This window comes from Ictalurus furcatus, chromosome 9 (assembly GCF_023375685.1).
Source record: "Ictalurus furcatus strain D&B chromosome 9, Billie_1.0, whole genome shotgun sequence".
NCBI classification, from domain to species: Eukaryota; Metazoa; Chordata; class Actinopteri; order Siluriformes; family Ictaluridae; genus Ictalurus; species Ictalurus furcatus.
This window is the reverse complement of record NC_071263.1, coordinates 12186977-12208049: the sequence shown is the minus strand read 5'-3', so window position 1 is coordinate 12208049 and position 21073 is coordinate 12186977. Positions and strand designations below refer to the sequence as shown.

Sequence of the window (21073 nt, the reverse complement as noted above, 5' to 3'; positions counted from 1 at the left end):
CTGGATGAACAACGGCTGTGTTTATGTTTTGTGATAGTTGTTCATGAGTCCCTTGTTTGTCCTGAGCAGTTAAACTGCCCACTGTTCTTCAGAAAAATCCTCCAGGTTCTGCACATTCTTTACTTTTCCAGCATCTTCTGCTTATTTGACCCCTTTCCAACAGCGGCTGTATGATGTAGAGATCCATCTTTTCACACTGAGGACAACTGAGGGACTCGAACACAACTATTACAAAAGGTGCAAACATTCACTGATGCTCAAGAAGGCAACAGGATACATTAAGAGACAGGGGGTGTAAACTTTTGACCACAATGATCCATGCAAATTATTTTCTTCTTTAAAGATTTTTTTCAGCATTTAGTGCTGCCCTTCAGAAGCTACATAAGGTATTTACATGTTCCCCAGAAGACAAATTAACAATTTACACTGATCCTCTTGTTCAAAAGTTTACACCCCCTGGCTCTTAATGTATCGTGTTGCCTTCTTGAGCATCAGTGAATGTTTGCACCTTTTGTAATAGTTGTGTACGACATATGTAAACTTATGCCCTCAACCGTAGGGCTCATAACAACGGCGTAACAGCAGTTAATAGAAACACACAACGTTTACCGTTTTCTTTTGCCAACATTTTTAGAAATTCAATTCAAAATTCATGCAAAATATGGATGGACTCACATTATGTGACAAACAGCCATGAAAGACAGAAGTGTTTAGATGCAGAATTGGCACGGTCCTTAATACTCTCATACATATGCATACGGACTGCATCTGCCCTATTATACGCTGCCCTGACTACTATTTTGTGCCATGAAATTTATTTCTTATGCTAATGCGAATTCAGAAACACTTGAAGAAACCAGATATTAAGGTTGAGGGTAGTTTTAAAACGAGAATGCCTTACACAACCTTCTGATAGTATATTAAGAAACCAGAATGATGAGTAGTTCAGCATCAAAATAATGAGTATAGTTCTGCGTTTTTTTCTTCTTCTTTTTTAAATCTTCGTTGTGTCGTTGTGCTGCTGTTAGTGCGAAACATGAAATAATCTCAGAACACAATCTCTCTACATGTCATTCTGCATTAAGTTTCAGTTGTGACTGTTGGACAAGCTACAAATATAAGAAGCAATAAACCATAGGGACCTCGTCCTCCTTTATAAAACTACCCACTTCTGTGTATTACAAGGTGACCGCACCATTATCCCATCCTTTCCACAAACTGCAAGCTGGCTTCACAGTTGAGCCATTTCAATTCTGTCCATCATATATCTGTGTACCAAACCCACATGTTCCTGTTTAAACCCCCTCCACTATACGAAATGCCAACGTCATCAGTCTTTATATCTTTCAGTAATCTAATAATGAGACCAGGCCTTGAGAAGGCTGAGGATTGTGTATAGGGTCATAAATAATTACGCTGAGTTATCTAAGGCCAATGGTAAACTATAGCATATGGACACCAAGAGGCTCATAAATCAGCATAAAAGAAAGAAGCTAATAACTCATAAAAGCCTCTGCGTTATCTAATGTAGTGCACTGGCTCAAGAATGTAAGTGTGGACTACAACAACTCATTATCTGTCAAAGCTAATTCACAGGTCACCGCTCTGTTTTCGTTCGGTTGGTGCAATAGTGGTTTAACATGACCTGTGGAGAGTAGTCTGGACTTTCCAGCGGTTTTTATGCAAACTTGCATTTGAATTTGCGCCAATGCAGCCTACGTACTTCAGAAAACACTTTCACGTACACAGAATCGAAGCTTGTTGCGTGCATCTCCTTGGCAGAACACAACAGGTCCGAGTCCATCTAAGGCATCTTGGACTAGCATTAGAGAGGGTTGGAAATTTTGTATGGGAGCAATGAAGGATGGTGTAAGGCTACCTAAGATCAGTCTTAAATGGTCGTTCAGGTAGCTTTGTGGAGCCTCGGCCTCTTAATGAACAAAATGTACTGCGAACTGTTCGGCCCAATCAGACCCATACAGCCAGCACTAATAACCAAACGTGTACATCCATCCATCCATTTTCCATACCGCTTATCCGATCCCAGGGAACACTGGGCAAAAGGCGGGGGACAACCTGGATGAACTGCAAATCCATCGCAGAGCACAATCGCACACAGTCAGTAATTCACATACTATGGACAATTTGGAAATGGCAATCAGCCAACAACACACGTTTGGACCGGGGGAGGAAACCGGAATCCCCAGAGTCACGTTGAGAACATGCAAACTCTAAACACACAGGGTAGAGGCAGAATTCAAACCCCCAACCCTAGAGGTGCGTGGCAAACGAGCTAACCACTAAGCCGCCGCACACTCCCCCTCCCCCCACCTCCAACATTTACAATTACAGTGAACTTACAGTGAAGCCTCTCTTACACATAGAAATGGCAATGCACAAAAAACACAAACATCATCATGCTTCTAGCAGTGATGTATTCTTTTAATTGATCTTATTTTCCTTTTCATCATTATGTACAGGAAGCTAGTTCATAAAAACGGTCATCCTGCACAATCCAGATAGCTGGACTAATGCCAAAAAGGCTTTTAAAAGGACAGTGATTAGAAGCTTTAATATCAAATTAAAAATAAATCATTTCTTTGTGTGTCCTAATATTTTATAATAGTTGATTCTACAGAATATTAATGATGCCAAGCTTAAGGCTGCAAAGGCTATGATGCATAATTAGATCAGTAAAATTCAAATGGAGGTGTGGGCTCAGTGCCTTGGCCAGGAATTAATTTTAGCATCAGCCCGTGGCCTGTGCATTTGCCTAATCAAATGAGCTTTTTGTGATCCTCTAGAGACTGCACAGAGGACTCAGAGACTAATGACATGACAGCAGATCTGGAAACCCCATTTGCGGCGTAAATAAGGGGTTTCTCACACACACACACACACACACACACCAACCGAGGGTGTGTCTTGGCACAGCTGTCCTTTTCTATGGAACACAACTGTTGTGCCTGAACAGTGCATGCAGTGTTCCTGAAAAAGCCCAGCTCGACAGTATGAGGCTCCGGCTCTGTGTGTGTGTGTGTGTGTGTGTGTACTCCAATACAGTTCAAATAAAAGGAACCATCAGAGCTAGCAGCACAAGCTAGGACACACATACACGCGGCAGTTATCAGGATTGGCAAGCCACGCCACAGGACAGAGCTCAGTAATCTCACAGTGGGCATGATGTAGCTAAATTCAGGCTTGAGTACTCAAATATAATTAAAAGCTTTGTCAGCGCTAGAAGTTTGCGCGGTTTGAATGTGTGTGTAAAGCAGAGAACCACCGTGAGGGACGACTACTCGGCTTCTCCCCAACTCGGCTCTTAACGCATCCAATCAGCATGTGTGTGTTATCTAATCTAGAGCAGTTTAGAGGCTCCACAAGGCATGTGCCAGGCTAAGACTTAATCCATTATCTGTCGAAGCCAATTCATTTCCTTTTCCCATCATCAGCTGGAGTCTACAGTAGGGTTACCATCCACCTGTTTCGTGGCACATTTAGAATTTTCAAATACTAAATCCTAAACTGAAATACTAGAGAAAGGCATGTGTGATGGAAAAACACAAAGGAAAATGTTTACACTTGGTGCACTGATAAAGAGCAGATGCAATTGTTGTTTTGGTTTTTTTTTTTAAATCTACTTGACACGCAATCTGAACAGATCACCTGTGAGTTGTCCTCCCTCACCAACCTTTATGACAGAAGATCCCAGAAGAAAGCCGTTAAGGCCGACTTTTTCAACTTTTCCCCGTTCCGTCTAATCTTCTGCTTTGTTTCTATTTAGTCTGTATTAATGGAGCGACTGCCGAGTCAAATTCTTTCTAAGTGAAATCCAGCTTGGCCGATAAAAACCTTTCTGATTCTGATTAAATCATGTGTTTGGCTGGTGCTCTTTGGATTACATCACCGTGCTGTGACCTCTTTAGAATATTCCTCTTCAAGGTTGATGGCTACACGTCAGTTTTCTTTTCCCACCCTCTCCCAAATTCACTTAACCCACTAACCTCGTAAGGCTGAAAAACCGGCTTGCCCGTCTTTGACCTATTCCCGTAAGGACGATAAAGCGGCTTTACAGTGGCATTACTCTGCTATGATTCCTTACTTATTTAATTATTATTTTTTGACCCGGAAGGTTGATGACGTCATGACGTCATTACATCATTCCGATGAAGATGATCCAAGCGTGAATGTTGTCGATAAACTTATGGTGTAATAGTACAAGTTAACTAAAAATGCCAAAGCGAAAAGCTAATCGTGTTCCAGCTAAAGTTACACCTACAGTGAACACAGGTACATCTAAAACAGTGGGAAAAAAAAGAAAACATACACAGTTACACAGGCGGGAGCAAGGATTCTAGATAGTGACAGCAGTGAAAGTTCAGGCAGTGTTGAAACCGAAACGGATAGTGACGCAAACTCTCATGATTCATTTGATTTGGCGCTAAAATGCATTTATTCAAAGGCATTGACCACGCTGATGCTCGTATGGTACTTCTAAATGAGTATAAGGATTTTAGCGAGCATTTTTCGTAATTTCTCTAGTTAAGAATTGTGTTCTAAGTTTAGTAAAAACACTGAACTGCTTCATTTTCAAAGTAATATTACACAAATACATTATTATAAGTTGTTTCAAGGCCTAAAAATGTTCAAATTAAAATGTTGATTTTGGGGCCAATTTTGGCCTGGGAACTCAGGGTCGGTGTGCTGTTTCTATGGGGAATATAGGGTTGTGGGGCATAATACTGTGGGAACTAAGGGGTAAGAGGGTTAAACAGGTGGGACGCAGCAAACGGTAATTCAGTGTGTTTTCTGTTGCTGCATCCGACAAGCTTTCAAGACCAGCATAAGAGTTCTCAGTGACGAGCGGAGAAGATTTACCTTATGAATTTCATAGTACCTTTTTAAAACATAAAAAGGCGGTTTATGCAACTCGAGACGCGTGTTAAATGTGTTGTTTCTTGTTGTACAGCGTTATGTAGGATTGAGATAGCGTTAAGCCTGGGTTTATAGGAAGAGGCGGATCAGATCCAGCTCCATCCCTGGACTTGTGGGATAACTATCAAATTTAGAAATACACCACACACACACACACACACACACACACAAAATGCAGCAACATACTTTCAATTCGATCCAATTTTAACAATGGACGTTAAAAAAAAAGCAGCTTTATAGAAATATATAAATTCTGGATATAATTTGTAAACTTAGAAATGTATCCCTATTATTATATGGATCATTTTTATCTCTATATTTAAAAGCCTGAAAGCTTTAAAGTCATCAGCTACGATTGGAGGAGTCACGCACAACTGACCAGCACAACTGGTCAGTCCCTGTCTATGGGAGGAGATTAGTATTCTTGAGAGAGTATCTGCAGATAGATAAATGAAGCTCAATAATATAAACACTTTACTCATAACACTCAGGAAATGTTCGTTATGAATGATTACTTCTATGCTATTCAATTTAGTCATATGTCTTTACCCATCACACAGCATTCCAGTCACCTCATTGCTTTTTACTGTATCCTCTATAGTTACTACTAATGTGCTATATTTATTTGGTTGTACATATTGTACCAAGTCTACATGCACAGAGTGGGATTATTAGTTTGTTGTTAATTAGCACTGTAACTTTTTCCTAATTTGCACTACATGTTGCCTGGTGATTATCTTGTATCCCACTGTTGTCTAAAACTGATTGCACCAAAGCCTTCGAGAATGCTATTGCATTCTACTGTATACTTTTACATGGCTAGAATGACAATAAAAGTCCCATTACACACTTCCTCTCTAAACTAAATGCATCACACTAAACTATTCCCATACACATAAAGAACAAAACAGCATTACCAGTACTGTGCAAAGAAACCAGGTGATACACTGGAAACAGATATGGTTCTGCACATCTCCGAAGTGTAAGTTGGAAGCAGGGGAGAGACAGAGAGAGAGAGAGAGAGAGAGAGAGAGCGAAAGAGAGAGAGGGGCGGGTGGGGGGTGTTAATGGAAAAGAAGAGCAATCACTCACCTAGTCCTGAGGTGTAAATGGCCTTCACAGACTTCTTCATTTTGTACAGCACACTGCGATCCACATCCAAAGCCTACAGAGAGACAGAAACATATTTAAAACACATTTTTTAAGCCAAGAATACCAAGGATGACTCACTACAGGTCTACATTACATATCCAGAACACGATATATTAACTTCAATTTCATTACTTTTATTGCATGATGCAGTAAACGCTGATTAGACTATCCTAATATATCAGTCTATTTATATCCTTTGTTTATGCAAGTGGTTTCCAGTGAGATTTAATAATCTGTTATGAAAGGGAGACTTAACTACTGATGTGATCTGTATTAAAAACTATGATGACCTCTTTCTTCTACTTTAAATACCTCTCTCTCTGTCTCGCTCTTTCAGTTTGTGAGAGACATTTGTCCACCATTAAGGTTCTTACTAGCTAGTTCCTGTTTTCTGAGTAATTCAATCGAACTCTTAACTGTCCCAAAATGTAGGCACTGCACACCAATATCTACTCACTTAAATGAAAGGGCACACATGTACCAAAATAGATCAATCCATCCATCCATTTCACACACCGCTTAACCTACACAGGATCTTGAGGCACAAGGTGGGGGACACCCTGGACAGGGTGCTAACCCATCACAGGGCACAATCACACACACATTCACACACTATGTACAATTTAAAGATGCCAATCAGCCCACAGTGTATGTCTTTGGACCGGGGAGGAAAGACACAAGGAGAACATGCAAACTCCACGCACATGAGGCACAGGCGGGATTCGAGCCCCCAACCCTGGAGGTGCATGTCAAGTGTATTAACCAGTAAACCACTAAATAAACCATGATAGAATTGTTGTTCCTATGCATCACCTGTATTTTATTGTTGCCTTGTTGGAACAAGGCAAACCACAAATATGGTTTGTGACATCGCAAATACCTGGTCATGTTATGTCAGGAGTACACAATCCCCGAGGCAACATTACTTTAAAAGATGACATGCGGCTTTTGTTGATATCCTCACTATTTTCTTTCTGCGAAAGCTATTTTTGCACAATAGTCAGACACAGGCGTCTACATCACTATGAGGCCTGAACAAACAGGTTAAATGTTATATAGTAAAACTGCATTGTGAATGTGAACACACTGATGAGTCGGAGTAGGCCTTAACTTGCCTTGTGAATATGGGTGCTTTCCTGACTACTACATTACAACAGTGGTTTTCAAAATGTTTCCCACCACTGGACTAGCTTCATGGACCCCTGGGGGCCACCAGACCCCACTTTGAGAACCACTGCATTATGATCTGGAAGCCATGCAGTTGAGTTTGACTTGCGTTGAGTTAATGTTCTGTTTTTACCATCTAACAGTTGCAAGGGTAACCAAAATACACTATATGCCCAAAAGTTTGTGGACACCTGACCATAACACTCATATGGGTTTTTTAAAAAACATTTTATCCCATTACAGATTTAGTCCCGCTTTGCCGTTATAATAACCTCCAATTTTCTGGGAAGGCTTTACACAGGATTTTGGAGCATGGATTTGAGGATTTGAGCCCATTCATCCACAAGAGCATTAGTGAGGGCAGGCACTGACGTCAGATGAGAAGGCCTGCGGCACAGTCAGCGTTCCAGATCATCCCAGAGGTGTTCAGTGGGGTTAAGGTGAGGGCTTTGTTCAGGTGTAGTAAACATATAAATCTAATACATTTGAGTAATACTGCACAGAGCCATTTAACAGCCCGAGAACATGTGTTGCCGCCATCGTAGGTTGAAGGGCAGTGATGTCCACAAAGGCCACTCCAGTTCTTCCACTTCAACTTTGGCAAACCTAGTCTTTATGGAGCTCGCTTTGTGCGCAGGGGCATTGTCTTACTCAAACATGTTTTGGCCCCTTAGTTTCAGTGAAGGGAAACCTTAAATGGTACAGCATTACAAAAGACATTATAGGCAATTGTGTGCTTCTGACTTTGTCCCAACAGTGTTATGAAGGCCCACATACCGTATAGGTGTGATGGTCAGGTGTCCACAAACCTTTGGCCATATAGTGCATCTGCATGATCAATAATAAAAGGGCTAGAGGAAAACTGATTATGAATACTACATGTCCAAAGGGTACATGTCTCTCATTGTACACCTACACATCGGACCGCTCTGAAATCATTAAATTCTTGAGTAATTTCTCAGTGAAATTAGAGTCAAGAACAGTGCCGAATGTGCAGCACCCACTGTGTACAACAGCACCACTAATCCTCCTTATTCACTTTCACTAATGACCATTAACATTGTACAACATTGTATACAACCTCACACATGCACTTGAATTGCCTGAATCTGAATCTACAGAGGAAAAAGAGGAGAAAACCATGTTGGTAAATCATGTGTGAATTTTATACGACCCAAACACATAGTTGTACTGAGAAGGAACAATTTTTTTTTCTCCCTAAAATGCTTAATATTATGAATATTAACATTAGGATTTTAAATGGTTAATATCCGATTCTTATATTCCCACTTACTAAACAAACAAGGAGTAAATATATAAAATGAATGAATGGTTTGAGTGAGTCATGACTGCATGTGCTGTCTAGCTCAAAACCTACCAGTGACGCATTACGCATAAAGCGTGTTTATTGAGACACTTTTTTTTAGCCCATAAGTGGCTCGAGCTACTCACAGCAGAACAGAAACATTAACACGAGTGATTATTTAACCAGCCGTTAAAATTAACGATGGCTTCCTTTGAACACGCTGCAGTCATGGCACCTAACTAGGATTAAAAGTTTTATACTAAATAGCAGTTATTTCTGCTCAGGATTTCGGATATTGCGGCATAAATGTGTCGGTAAATCATTAACTCAAAATGCAGACGAACCGTCATTCACAAACATCCGCTAGGAAAATGAATACTGCGTGTGTGTGTGAGTGTGTGTTGGCTTCCCTACTGTCTTCAGGTAATTCATTATTCAACAACCTAAAAATATGCTGAAACAATCTCTACTCTGCAGGGGGGGAAAGGAAGCAGGCAGGCTCTCTAAAGAGAAAATGCCAAGGGCACTGCAGTGTGCGCGTGCACTCACACACTGCCGCTATCTTTCACTCAATACATTAACCATCTCAAATCATGGCATCGAAGGTATTCCAGCATTCACTACAGAACTAGCTGCTCCTGAAGCAAAAAATAAATAAAAATAAGGTGAAGTGTCGAAAATCCCATCTGGTCTATAACACCACGACCTCACGCTATTGTAGTTCAGCTGCTGCCATTTTGACCGACGGCTCCTAAACACCACTCAATCCCAGACTAAGCCCTGTTCGAAATCCCTCAGGAGACCCGGATCCTGCCACACACGTACTCTTCCTTCCAATCCTCTTGAAAAAGCTCTTCATAATATTTCTTCCATAAACATTTCATTCTTGCCCGGTAGCGCCGAGTGCGAGGCATGGTGTGCACTTTATTTTACAAAGTGTTGTGTTTCAGGAGAGTCTGCAAGAACGGACAATGCCCTCGTTCACATTCATGAGCTCGGCAGTAGCGAGAAGAGCCTAGTGCAGCACAAAGAACGCTTTCTGACCAAACAGCGGGGCTATAAATAACAGTCTGGAGATGAGAGAAAAGAGATCGTGTATATAAATTCCACACCAGGAGCAGAGAATGGAATCCCTACTTTTTTAGAAAAGGGTGGCCGCTGAGAGGAAACCGTGGGGATTAAGATATGCAGCCTTGCATTTCAAGAAGCCAGCCTTATGAAGCCACCAAGACGTCTGGCCTCAAATAAACAATAATCATAACAAGTGCAGCCAAGCCGTGAGGGGAAAGGCGCGGGGCATGACCTGAACTTGAACCTCTGTAAAAGAGAGACTGTTTAACCCTGGGAAGTTCTACTGAATGTTCTACAAGGGCTTAACAGAGCACAGATAAAGCAACATTATGTATAATTCCATCCACCTCAAAATTGCCCCATCACCATCGAAAAATGACTCAACCTACATCTCAACCTTCGTTCTCACAAGTGTACCATGACGTAAAACAATGTTTCGCAATATTGCACAATTTATAAATACAGTGATTGGAAGCAAGTGATATGTAACCAAATATTCAGTGTTATTTACTTTAATTTACTGTAACACTATCTGTTCCTATACTTTTGCTTACCTAGAAATTGTGTGGTCCAACACAAAGGTGGCATGTTCTAAGTTCACATCTAGCTGTAAATATCAGGCAATGAAAGCTGAAATTCTGATCTTTTGTACTACCTTTTGATCTCAAACCCAAATATCTTCGATGTATAGTGAAAAAAAAAATTGAATTGGCCTTGCTGTTCCAATACTTTCAGAAGGGAATGTAGTTATTCTCCCACAAATGTTTCTGTTTATTCATTTGTGAGCACAGTCACTGTTTACAGGAAAATTCCACCCAAATGACTTCAATACATCAATATTTATAATCAATGTGTGATATTTCCAACATTACCTACAATGCCATCTGACAACCCACTGACAGGTCTGCCAGTAACATGCTAAGTGCATTGCAAATATTTCAATATTAGCATATTTAAGGGTTTCAGCGTGGATTTTTTCCTTTAAACATCTCCATCACTGTTCAAAGAGAGTTAGTGAATCATTTAGTAGTGAAGTACACCGACTTTACAGTCTGCATAGTAAAATGTGTCAGCAATGCATGAAGCAATTTGCTTCAGAATCCATTAATTACCAGGGCCAGGAAGTAACAAAGTACAATTACATGTTTTTCTTTTGAGTTTTTAGCATCAGGCTGCTTAAATCAGTTGGAATTGAAATTCCTAACAAATCTAGCTTAAACTTTAACAGATGTGAAAGCGAAAATGAGACCTATTATCAATCACTGTAATTCATCTAGCGCTACATGCACAGTTTGGGTACGTCTCAATTAGCTCCCTAATTCAGTAGTCAAGGCACTGATCAGGGAGTCGGCCATTTTAAGGGCTGTCTCAATGGCAAAAATGTTCGCTTCCTAAAAAAATCCCACAATGCACCGCAAAAAACAGGGAGCACCGATGCACTATGTTCCCTTACGCTAAATGACATCTACAAAATGTACATCTACAAAAAGTAGCATGTTATTGTGGCTCTCAAATGATTACTTACGTTAGCGATTTTTTATTTAATTTGACGTTCTATATACGGTTTGAGTCTAATGACTTAAGTGTTTAATGATTTCTACAAATCCAATATTTTTATTATATTTCCTCTATTTTTCCATAATGTACTTTAAACAACATATACAAATAATGTCAGAAAGATACCGGTCCTGCCTGTTGTTGATAAATGCCAGTCGTTTTACAACGAGAGTATGTTATCGTGTCACTGGAAACTGAGTCATCACTGCCCCAGCGTGTAGTGAGTCAGGGTTCTTACCAGTGCCTGAACTCGTGTACATGATATACTGATTCACAACCTAGAGAGAGTGAGCTATTAGCATTCAGCTAGTTCCGTTTGTATCATGAGCGTTATCATCATGCTAGCCAGCATTTAAGATATTACAAATAAAGCTGTAGTTAGTTAGCCATAGCTAATATTTTCCACACATTCCTTGGTGAAATGAATTTGAAGTAAATTTAATGTTAGTTGACTTGAGTGAAGTTAAACTCACTCGAGTATTTATTTACTTGCGTACAGAAATGATGTACTTGTACCACCTCTGTGTTAAATCACACTAATATCTTTGATATGGGAATACCATGAAGCCTTTTCCCATTCCTGCTGACAGCACAAGAATATTTTTGCTGTTGATGATACTGCTGTCCCCGTTTCCTCATAGCTCTCCAGTCTGTACAAAACACCAACCCACACATGCACACGGTTTCTAAAGCAGGGGTCACTAACATATATTCTCATATGTTACAGCCAATCACATGCATTTATGTAAATTATTGAACTAAATGCAGCTCATTGGACCAGAGACTACAGACTAGCTGGAGAAATTCGCTCAGAAAGGGGAAGAGTTCACTTGTGTAGGTTATTCATTTATCCGCTCTGGTCTGATTAAAGAACAGACAAGAACAAAAACAAAATGAACAGACAAGTGTATGTTTAGGCCTGTCATGAGAATTACTTTAATCGACTTATCGTACGATATAACGGACAGGACTTTGATCGTGCAAGAATGAATGTAACCAATTGGCACCCTGTCCAGGGTGTACAACGCCTTGTGCCCGATGCTCCCTGGGATAGGCTACAGGTTTCCCCGTGACCCTAAAAAGGATAAAGCGGTATAAAAGATGGATGGATGGATGAATGTAACCACCATTTTAGCCATTCCCGCTACTTCCGTCCTCTCGTCTGCTCTAGGGCTGTGAACTTAAAATTCGAACTTCGAACAGTCATTGAATTTAAGCTAAATAAAATGCACATTCCAATGCAAAAACTGTGCATTCGAATTTAAGATGTGTAGCAATCAATAGCATGGATTTTAATTTTAAAATATTGTTGAAAAAAAAATGACATGCAAGATATTAACAATGCACTAACAATGTTTTTTTTTGAAGAAGAAAAATCTAGAACAGATAGTTCTAGTGTCTCAGATAATCCAGTCATTTTCAATAATCTCAGGGATTGACCTGCTTAAGCCACGTGAGCTGAAGCTGAACAGTGAATGAACACCGGTAAACTGAAACACTTTACTAGCGGGTTAATTAACTGGCTAATTAACTGGGTTAATCAATTTAGGCTGAAATACTAAAACACTTAACTAAAACACGGACAATGAACAACTAATGCATAAAGAATTCCCAATATTGTATTACAATGTCTGAATATTCTTAAGAATTAAAAGTTTATTGCTCTTTGAAAGTATTTACGTGCATTACTATGCCATTATATTATCATTAAATCAGTGACATAAAAACGGTCTTAAAATGACAATAATATCATTTATCGTAATTATTTCTTTGACAACATATCGTCCAACAAAAGTATTCTCCCCACGTTAAATTCTAATAGAGGTGTGTCGTCTGTTCAGAGTCCATAGCAGCAGCCAAAAGTGGTAACATGAAAGTGCTATTACTATAAAACCAAACATAACAACTGTTTTGAAAGATCTTATTTATAGCCATAAACTAATCATTAATGGTTAAACATTAAAAAGTAAACGTCACCATTCAGTCGTGTCAGCTGCTTATCCAGGTCTTTGTAAACAAGGAAATCTACATAACTGGACCTTTAGAAATTTTACTCACAAGCCCTGGTCAAAAACTCACCACAATGTAATGAGAAAATAAAATCTCCTCCACAACACAGCAGCTAATTAAAGGTGCCGCAGATTTATGCAGATTTATGTACTCTCTCTAAAAACAACACCACGAATATTCTGTTTCTGTTGATAGGACCATCTATCACCCGTGTCTCCGACTTCCACGCTCCAGGGCTTTACCGCTCGTAGTTCTTACAGCATCTTTATAATCACATCTAATCTAAGTGCTCGAGGAGTGCTATAACAGACCGATTATCAAAGCGATCTCTGCGTAAACTGAAACTGTATCCAGCAGCTCCTATTAGCATCACCTCAAACCCAGAGGTTTAAATGCTCTGTGCATTCAGACACTTCGAGTGCTATCTGATCCCCTCCATTTAGGCACTCAGCACTGGACGTACTCGAAAGCTTTCGCAACGCATCTGTGAGATGATGGATGATGAGGAGCTTCTCCACTTCACCAACTCAACATTTAACGTGTCTGAGAGCGGTCTTGTCTCGGTCGTGTGCAGATCTTCCTAAGAATCGGCCTCGAAGCAAGATGCTGGAGATGGGGTCTGAGCACTTGCATTCTTCAACTATGTATATACCGTATGTCCTCATTCAAATCTCAAAATGAAAAATAAAAGGATGCAGAACAGGCATCAGCGCAAATAAAACATGAGGAACTTGTACCTGAAAAGGCTTCCTGAAACCCGAAGTTAAATAAAGTAATTGTTTTTTGTATTTACCTTGTTCCCATTTGAACAGTGTTATGTTATTCTTGTTCTCAATTGTGAGAATTCTGTTCAGTGTCCCTGCCAAATGAAAGGAGAAAGAAGTGCCTTTGCACACACTTATTGAAAAGCAGTCATGAATGCATGCCGTTATTTTGTACAGATCATTTCTTCATCCATTTTACTGAAAATGTAATACAGTGAGGGGAAATAAGTATTGGATGCGTCAACATTTTTTTCAGTAAATATATTTCCAATGAGGCTATTCACATGAAATTTTCACTAGACAGCAGTATTAACTCAACAAATCTAGCTCCAAAAGGTCTTGGGAGAGCGCTTTGCTTTTACCCATCATGAGATGTTCCTTGTGTGACACCTTGGTAATGAAAAGCCTTTTTATAGACCATCAATTTACTAACCCAGCTGATATTGATTTGCACAGATCGGAGGTATAATTACTTACGGATTTCAGCTGGTTACTTGCCTTACCTTGCCTTGGAGAACTGCTTTTGCTTAGCGTGTTCAATACTTTTTTCCTGTGTCATTCCACTTTATTACAAAAATTAATGGCCTTGAATGTTGTGAATTCTTTAGATTCGCAGATTTCTTGAGTTTATACTGATTTCTGGTGAAAATTTCATGTGAATAGTCTCATTGGAAATATATTTACTGAAAAAAAATGGTGACGCATCCAATACTCATTTCCCCCCACTGTATATCGTGATATAAGATCATTATTCATTAATCTATTGACTAAGCCACAGGGCAAGCAAAACCTACAATGTGTCTCCCAGTCCCATGTCTTGCTTGCTCATAAACCTAAAAAGCTCTAAAATGCTTTTGGGAATCTCAGCCCTGTTTTTTTTTTTTATGTAGTGCATTATCAAGGTTTTATTACACTGTTATATCCTTATGTTCAGTAATGTTGAGATTTCATTAAAATATGACAAAACCTAGAAAAAACCATGTAGAAGAGGAAAAATGCTGAGTCATGTAACACAATAGGATTTTCAGCATCACTACATCTACTTTAGCGCTCCACAAAATTCCACCATGGAGTTTTGGTGGGGGGGGGGGGTTTGGCACATCCTCTCATCCACTGAAGTGATATTATGACAACACACTTTTTTGAAGTGGCATTCCTTCGTTCGTGTCCGTCATCATGTTCCAATTGTCCCTTGAGGACTTAAATGGGGTAATCGAGGTTAGCACTTAAAAGGCTGGACTGGGTGTTCTTTTAAACATAAAACATGGGTATAGGTTACATCTGTCACTTTATGGGGCGTGCCGCCGAGACTGCATGGCTTATAAAACGCTACTCAAAGAAACCGGAGACAGCTTTACTGCACCGTCTTGATGTTGCGAACACAGGGAACCTGACAAGTGGGCTGGGGAACAGCAGCAAAATTCCCTTCTCGTCCCTGTGGCATGTTCTTCACATGGTAAAATATACTAGAGGCTTACAAGAGACACCATTTGGCTGGTTTTTGGTTTTTTCATTTGCTGTGCAATACACTTGGATTTATTAAATTTCCACTTATGTTCTTATCCAAACTTCTTTTTTTTTTTTTTGGTTTTGTTTTTTGGTTGTGGCCTAAAGAAGCTTATTCTGAGACACACGCTAAAAAAAATCCCAATATGCCTTAGACAATTTGGTTTGTAAATCTCAAATATACATGGAATTAAAAATGTTGACAGTAATGATGTCACATAACAGCATTTATCCAAAGGAGATTAATCAATCAATCAATAATCAATAATCAATCAGGAATCAATAATCAAGTCCTGATCAGCATACCAGTCAATCTATAAACATAGAAGTGACATTTTCCTCACTTCCAAATAATACTGGGAGTGCACTTGGCTTGAAATGTCTTGAAAATGACCACTCTTCTGCATATTTAATGAGTTATTGGCTTACAGGGTTGAAACTTATGCAAAAGTCCGATATTCTCTCTTTGGATAATTTCGCCAGCAAACGTTTCCAGCACTGCAGATTTTATAGTTACGCTGGCGTTAATTTATATAGAACAAGCCAACTTTGGTGAGTGAGTGAGTGGCTCTGGAAAAAGTAAGTAAACGAAGGTTGGATGACGTCAGGCACCATCTGCGCCGGGAGAGGAAAGCATCACACAGACTGCCAGACCTTCACCAGGGGTCAGTGTCACCATAAAGACCTGTACAACTGAAAAACTCAAAAACATTTATGACATTGATAATTTAGTTCTACAATCCAGAAGCTGCTGCTCTTACACGTAATGTATGGACATTGTAAGAATTCCGTCATTTCCTACAATAAGGCAAATTACTTGTACAAAGCTACTCCCACACACACACACCAACACACATCCTGCCTGTACATCTGCCAGCATCCTGCTTCCACCTTTGATAATCAACCCCAGTGAAACGACCCAACCACAACTAGCCATGAACTCCAAAATGGCTGACCAAAAGCAGGTCACTCTATCTGGCTCAGAGTTGTAACACAGAATATGAAAGGAAAATAATCAGGCAAGCGGGTGAATAATACATGATCGTCTTAAAATCCCCTGGCAAACCCACACCATAGTCTAGTGGTTCATCGGGATAGAAAGATTCCAGGAGCTTTTGCACATAGTGGGGTCAGTGATGTCCCGGCCTCCATTGTTCACAATTCCACAACTATTTGATGACGGCACGTCTAGCGTAGGCCAACCCCAACCCCCCCTCCACCCCCTTATATTACATTAGGCAAAGAAAACAAAGCAGTTGTGCTAGCCTGGCATATTTCAGATACTTTTCCTTCCCCCTCAAGCAGCAGTGGATCCCGCTTCAAGCTCCAATACTAGAATCACTCACTTTGAACTGTGAGCAGGATAACATAGGAGGGTCCTGGTTTCCATTTTGGTACAGTGTGGCTGCTTGGCTTATGCTCAGCAAAATGTTCTTAAAAAGTTCACTTCTATGTTGATAGAAGTTGATGGATGGAATGTTGATGGATTTTCAAAAGAGTAGGAGTAGTAATAGAAAGTACTAATAGATAAAAGGATGATTAGTTGTTGTCTATTCGAACAAGGGCTGTTATGATGGCACCCTGATTGGACTGTTACCTCGCCAGATTTAAGTAACCAATCAAGTTCTTTACTCCAATGGTTTTCATCCTTTTCGTGTCCAGACGCAACCATTCAAACATTGTGACTCCTCGCTTCTCTCTGCAGAGGACTTGGGCTTCATTGAAAATTCTTTGCCTGTGTAATTCTCTACTGTTGTGAGCACCTTAAAAACTAAACTTAAAGAAACCAATATAAACCAATACAAATAAGACTAGTTGTTCAATTAAGAATGCTGTTGTATAAAAGGAGGATGGGCTGCAATGGTTCAGGTGGTGTGTATATTGGTTCCATGACATCTTCCTTTAATGCTGTGAATGAGAAGTGACCGATGTGACCCGTCTCAAGCTGCAAGGTGCCATATACTCCCTAGTGTCGCATACCCTGCTGCTTTTCCAACACTGCATCGGGTGTTGTCAGTCAAAGATAGACTGGTTTTCAAGAAACATCTGGCCGACAGTCACCGAGACAAGAGCAATAGCAGTACAATATTTTTTCCCCTCAAAACATTTTCTTTTCACCTGACTTTTCTATAATTTGCCTCCAGATTTGGGTCTTTTTAAGGGGTTGTTACGCTATTAAATATTATATGTTTTTAATCGCCATAGACTTGCACTTCTTCACCTCTCAGAAAGTCTTCCCCCCCCCGTCCTCATCAGTTTAGCTCCAAGAGCTTGGTCTTTTATGGAGTTTTGTGTGCATCATCAAATGCAAATGAACAGCATTAACTTTTCCAGCAATTTGTGCTACAGTAGCTCTTCTGTGGGATCAGACCAGACGGGGGCAAGCCTTTGCTCTCCACACACACCAATGTGCCTTGGGTGCCCATGACCAGTTGTCCTTCCTTGGGCCACTTTTGGTAGGTACTAATCATCGAATACTGGAAACACCCCACAAGTTTCATTGTGAAAATCGGACTGTTCTGAAAGTCTGGCTGTTCTGTTTCAAAGAGGGACTTTTCCAAACTGCCTTGGCCCACTTCTCAAAACTGCTTTCTGAAGAAAAAAAAAAAAAAGTCTGTTCTGAAACCAGCCTTTATGTCCTTGCCATTACACCTCAACCTCACCTACCCACCTCTTTTTATCCTCTCTTTCTCCCTTCTTTGACACACAGACCAAACATGGTGTTGAACTGCAGCCAATGAAGGCGGCCTAGAATGCAATTACCTTCTTCACTGTTGGGAGAGCGAGCGCGAGCTGATTAACATCTAAGCTTCAGTGAGGCACCAGATGTTTCGGTTAAGCTAATAAATGCCCCAACAGAGTGTAATGGATGTGTAGCGGTTTTGCTCTTCATGTGATATTTGATACCAAGGTGGCCTGTAGAAGTTAGGACTGAAAGAGTGGTATGTTCTGGAATAAATGGACGGCGGGAAGTCTAAGCCCAGAAGCATCAGCAACTTCCACCAGACAGGATTAAACTGGACAGAGATGAACTCTGAGTCGATTTAACACGGGGGAGATTACTGTGGGTGGTCTAGACTACACTAAACAGTATGGAACATCTGATAAAAGGCATGCCAGGATCCTTAGGCCTAATTAGGTTTAACACAAACCAGAATGAGACTGATGTTAAAGTGCAGGAATAAATCTAAAGGAAGGTAAAACGACAGCTAATTAAACGGCACAAAGACAGGACAATTCTTTGTAATTTACTATCTCCATTATTGGGGAGTAAAACAGACTACCGCAGACTGCTATCCTTTTGAAACGCACTACTTTCATTTTGACCAGGCATTTTGTATGCACATGTCTCTGCACACATAAAATTCTTTTTTCAATTGCTATAATAGATGATCTGGCACGTTTTATAAGATAACTTAACCTGATGTGAATTAAATACCTTGGCAGATGAATATTTGTCATTGCAAGCCACAAAGCTTGCTAGCTAAACTAACTTGCAGGTTTTTGGAGCATCTGTTCAGAATAACGGCATATCTGCTTTTCTTCATCTAAACATCACCCGAGTTAAAATAACTGGAGGTACTACTCCAGACAGGTTTAAATTGCATTATAAGTATAGGAATGCTCAAGTTTAGTGACCATCCATCAATCCATCCGTCCATCTTCCATACCGCTTATCCTACACCGCTTATCCATCTCAGGGAAATCTGGGCACAAAGGGCAGGGTGCCAACCCGTTGCAGGGTACACACATTCATACACACTACAGACAATTTAGAATTGCCAAATCAGCCTACAATGTATGTCTTTGGACTGGGGGAGGAAACCGGAGTACCTGGAGGAAACCCTCAAAACACGTGGAGAACATGCAAGCTCCACACAGACAGGGTGGAATCAAACCCCCAACCCCAGAGGCACGAGGCAAACATGCTATCCACTACGCCACCGTGCCCCCCGGTTCTGACTATTGTCTATTAAAAATAAATAAACAACAACAACAACAACAACAACAACGACAGTAATAATATAAGCCTCAGCAAGATTCAATACAAAATTTACTTCTGAATTCAAAAATTAATTCTTGATGTTTGGCTAGATTTTGAAGGCAATAATTAAACTGAAAGTAAATATCTTTTCATCTCTTTCTTACTATTAAATAAAGCCTCACCAACACATTTATCACATATAGCATTCCGTCTAATAAAGCCCCTCAGTGCCCATGAATAATTCTGAATATTACAAAAGGTTTTAACAGCTCTGTGTAAATCATGAGAGAGTGTGACATCATAAAATTAACTGTAAAGAGCCAACATGCAGACATGGCATTTCAAAAATGCTTCACATAGCTAAGATGAGTGGAAAGTAAGGCGTCTCCTCGGAGGTCGAGCAAGTGTACTCCATTAGCGTGATTGGAAGGCGCACACACCTCCGCGCTAATTCTCTGGGGCTGAATGCTATAGACTCTATTGGGCCAATTGAGATAAGGGATTGGATTGGGTGGGGTGGGGTGGGGTGGGGGTTGATTTTCATTCTCACGCTTCATATACACATGCAGTTAAGGTAGGTGAGGATGTGCGACAAAACCTCGTTCACCGTCTCACTGTCCCATGATTATCCCCGTCTCAAAAACCCAGCACCTGTCCAGCACATTCCACTTAAACGGCAAACATTCCCCAGCATAAATCGCTTGTGTAGGTCAGACTGGTCTGAAGAGTGCAGAGGGTAGTTCAGTGACAACGTGGCACAACAGACGCCGTATTCTTCAGTGCAAAACAAGAGGGGAACAGAAACAGAAATGGGGAAAGCTGCAACTCATTTAGAAACATACGATCACAGCTATGTACTTTTCAACTGCTTCTGCAGTCCTCTAGTTGGGTTGGGCCAGACTTTAGCCTCCTGAGACCCACATCATGTTCCTCTGTGTGTTCAATTCTTTTACTTTTTTGGAAAAACAAACGGATATCCTTGTAGAAGGACAGCAGAATGACATATTACAAATTTCGCAGGTTCTCACACAGAGATATATGGTCTCATGGGGATTAACTCATGCGGCTGGTCAAGGAGTCTCACAGGGAGGAAGTTTTTACTGTCCTCTGAGCTCATCTGGCTCTTTGCAAAGACATGACGTCAGTAGTAGATGGTTCCAGCAGAACACGAATGGTGTTTTAGCCACTTAAAATAACGCAGCCTGAGAAACAAACCATGTCTCTTTTTTTTTTCCTTTTAGAAAACGGATAAACCAGTCAACAAACCTGGTGAGGTGGTCCAGGCTGAGTGCTACCTATTACATCACCACCATGAGCGCTGACTAACGGAGTAATGATCAGTCCGGACAGGATTTCAGAATAATTTTTTTGTGATTGTTGCGGCCAAAAATGCTTGATATTGGTGCAGCTTTTTTGTGGAAAACTACTTGAATTAGCAAACTTGCAATTGCATGAAATTGTTCTGCACGGTACGGTCTTTCACAGTGATGTTTGGTGGTAAACGAGACCTTTTAGCTGTACTCATGTTTGAATCACAGAGGGCTGCTTTGGCTGAATGCACGTTGTGATGACATCACATGACGCGTCTTGGCCCAAATCGGTAGAAAATCTGCGGTAATT

General features: G+C 40.4%; 1 protein-coding gene across 4 annotated transcripts in view; it reads right to left on the bottom strand.

The window, feature by feature from the left end:
* Positions 1–21073, bottom strand: part of asap2a (ArfGAP with SH3 domain, ankyrin repeat and PH domain 2a) — an 87429-nt gene that overhangs the window by 48386 nt on the left and 17970 nt on the right. For all 4 annotated transcript variants that reach the window (XM_053633502.1, XM_053633503.1, XM_053633504.1 and 1 more), the window contains exon 2: positions 6028–6100. In XM_053633502.1, the coding sequence (XP_053489477.1) occupies positions 6028–6100 (73 nt within the window). The remainder of the gene's footprint in view (positions 1–6027; positions 6101–21073) is intronic.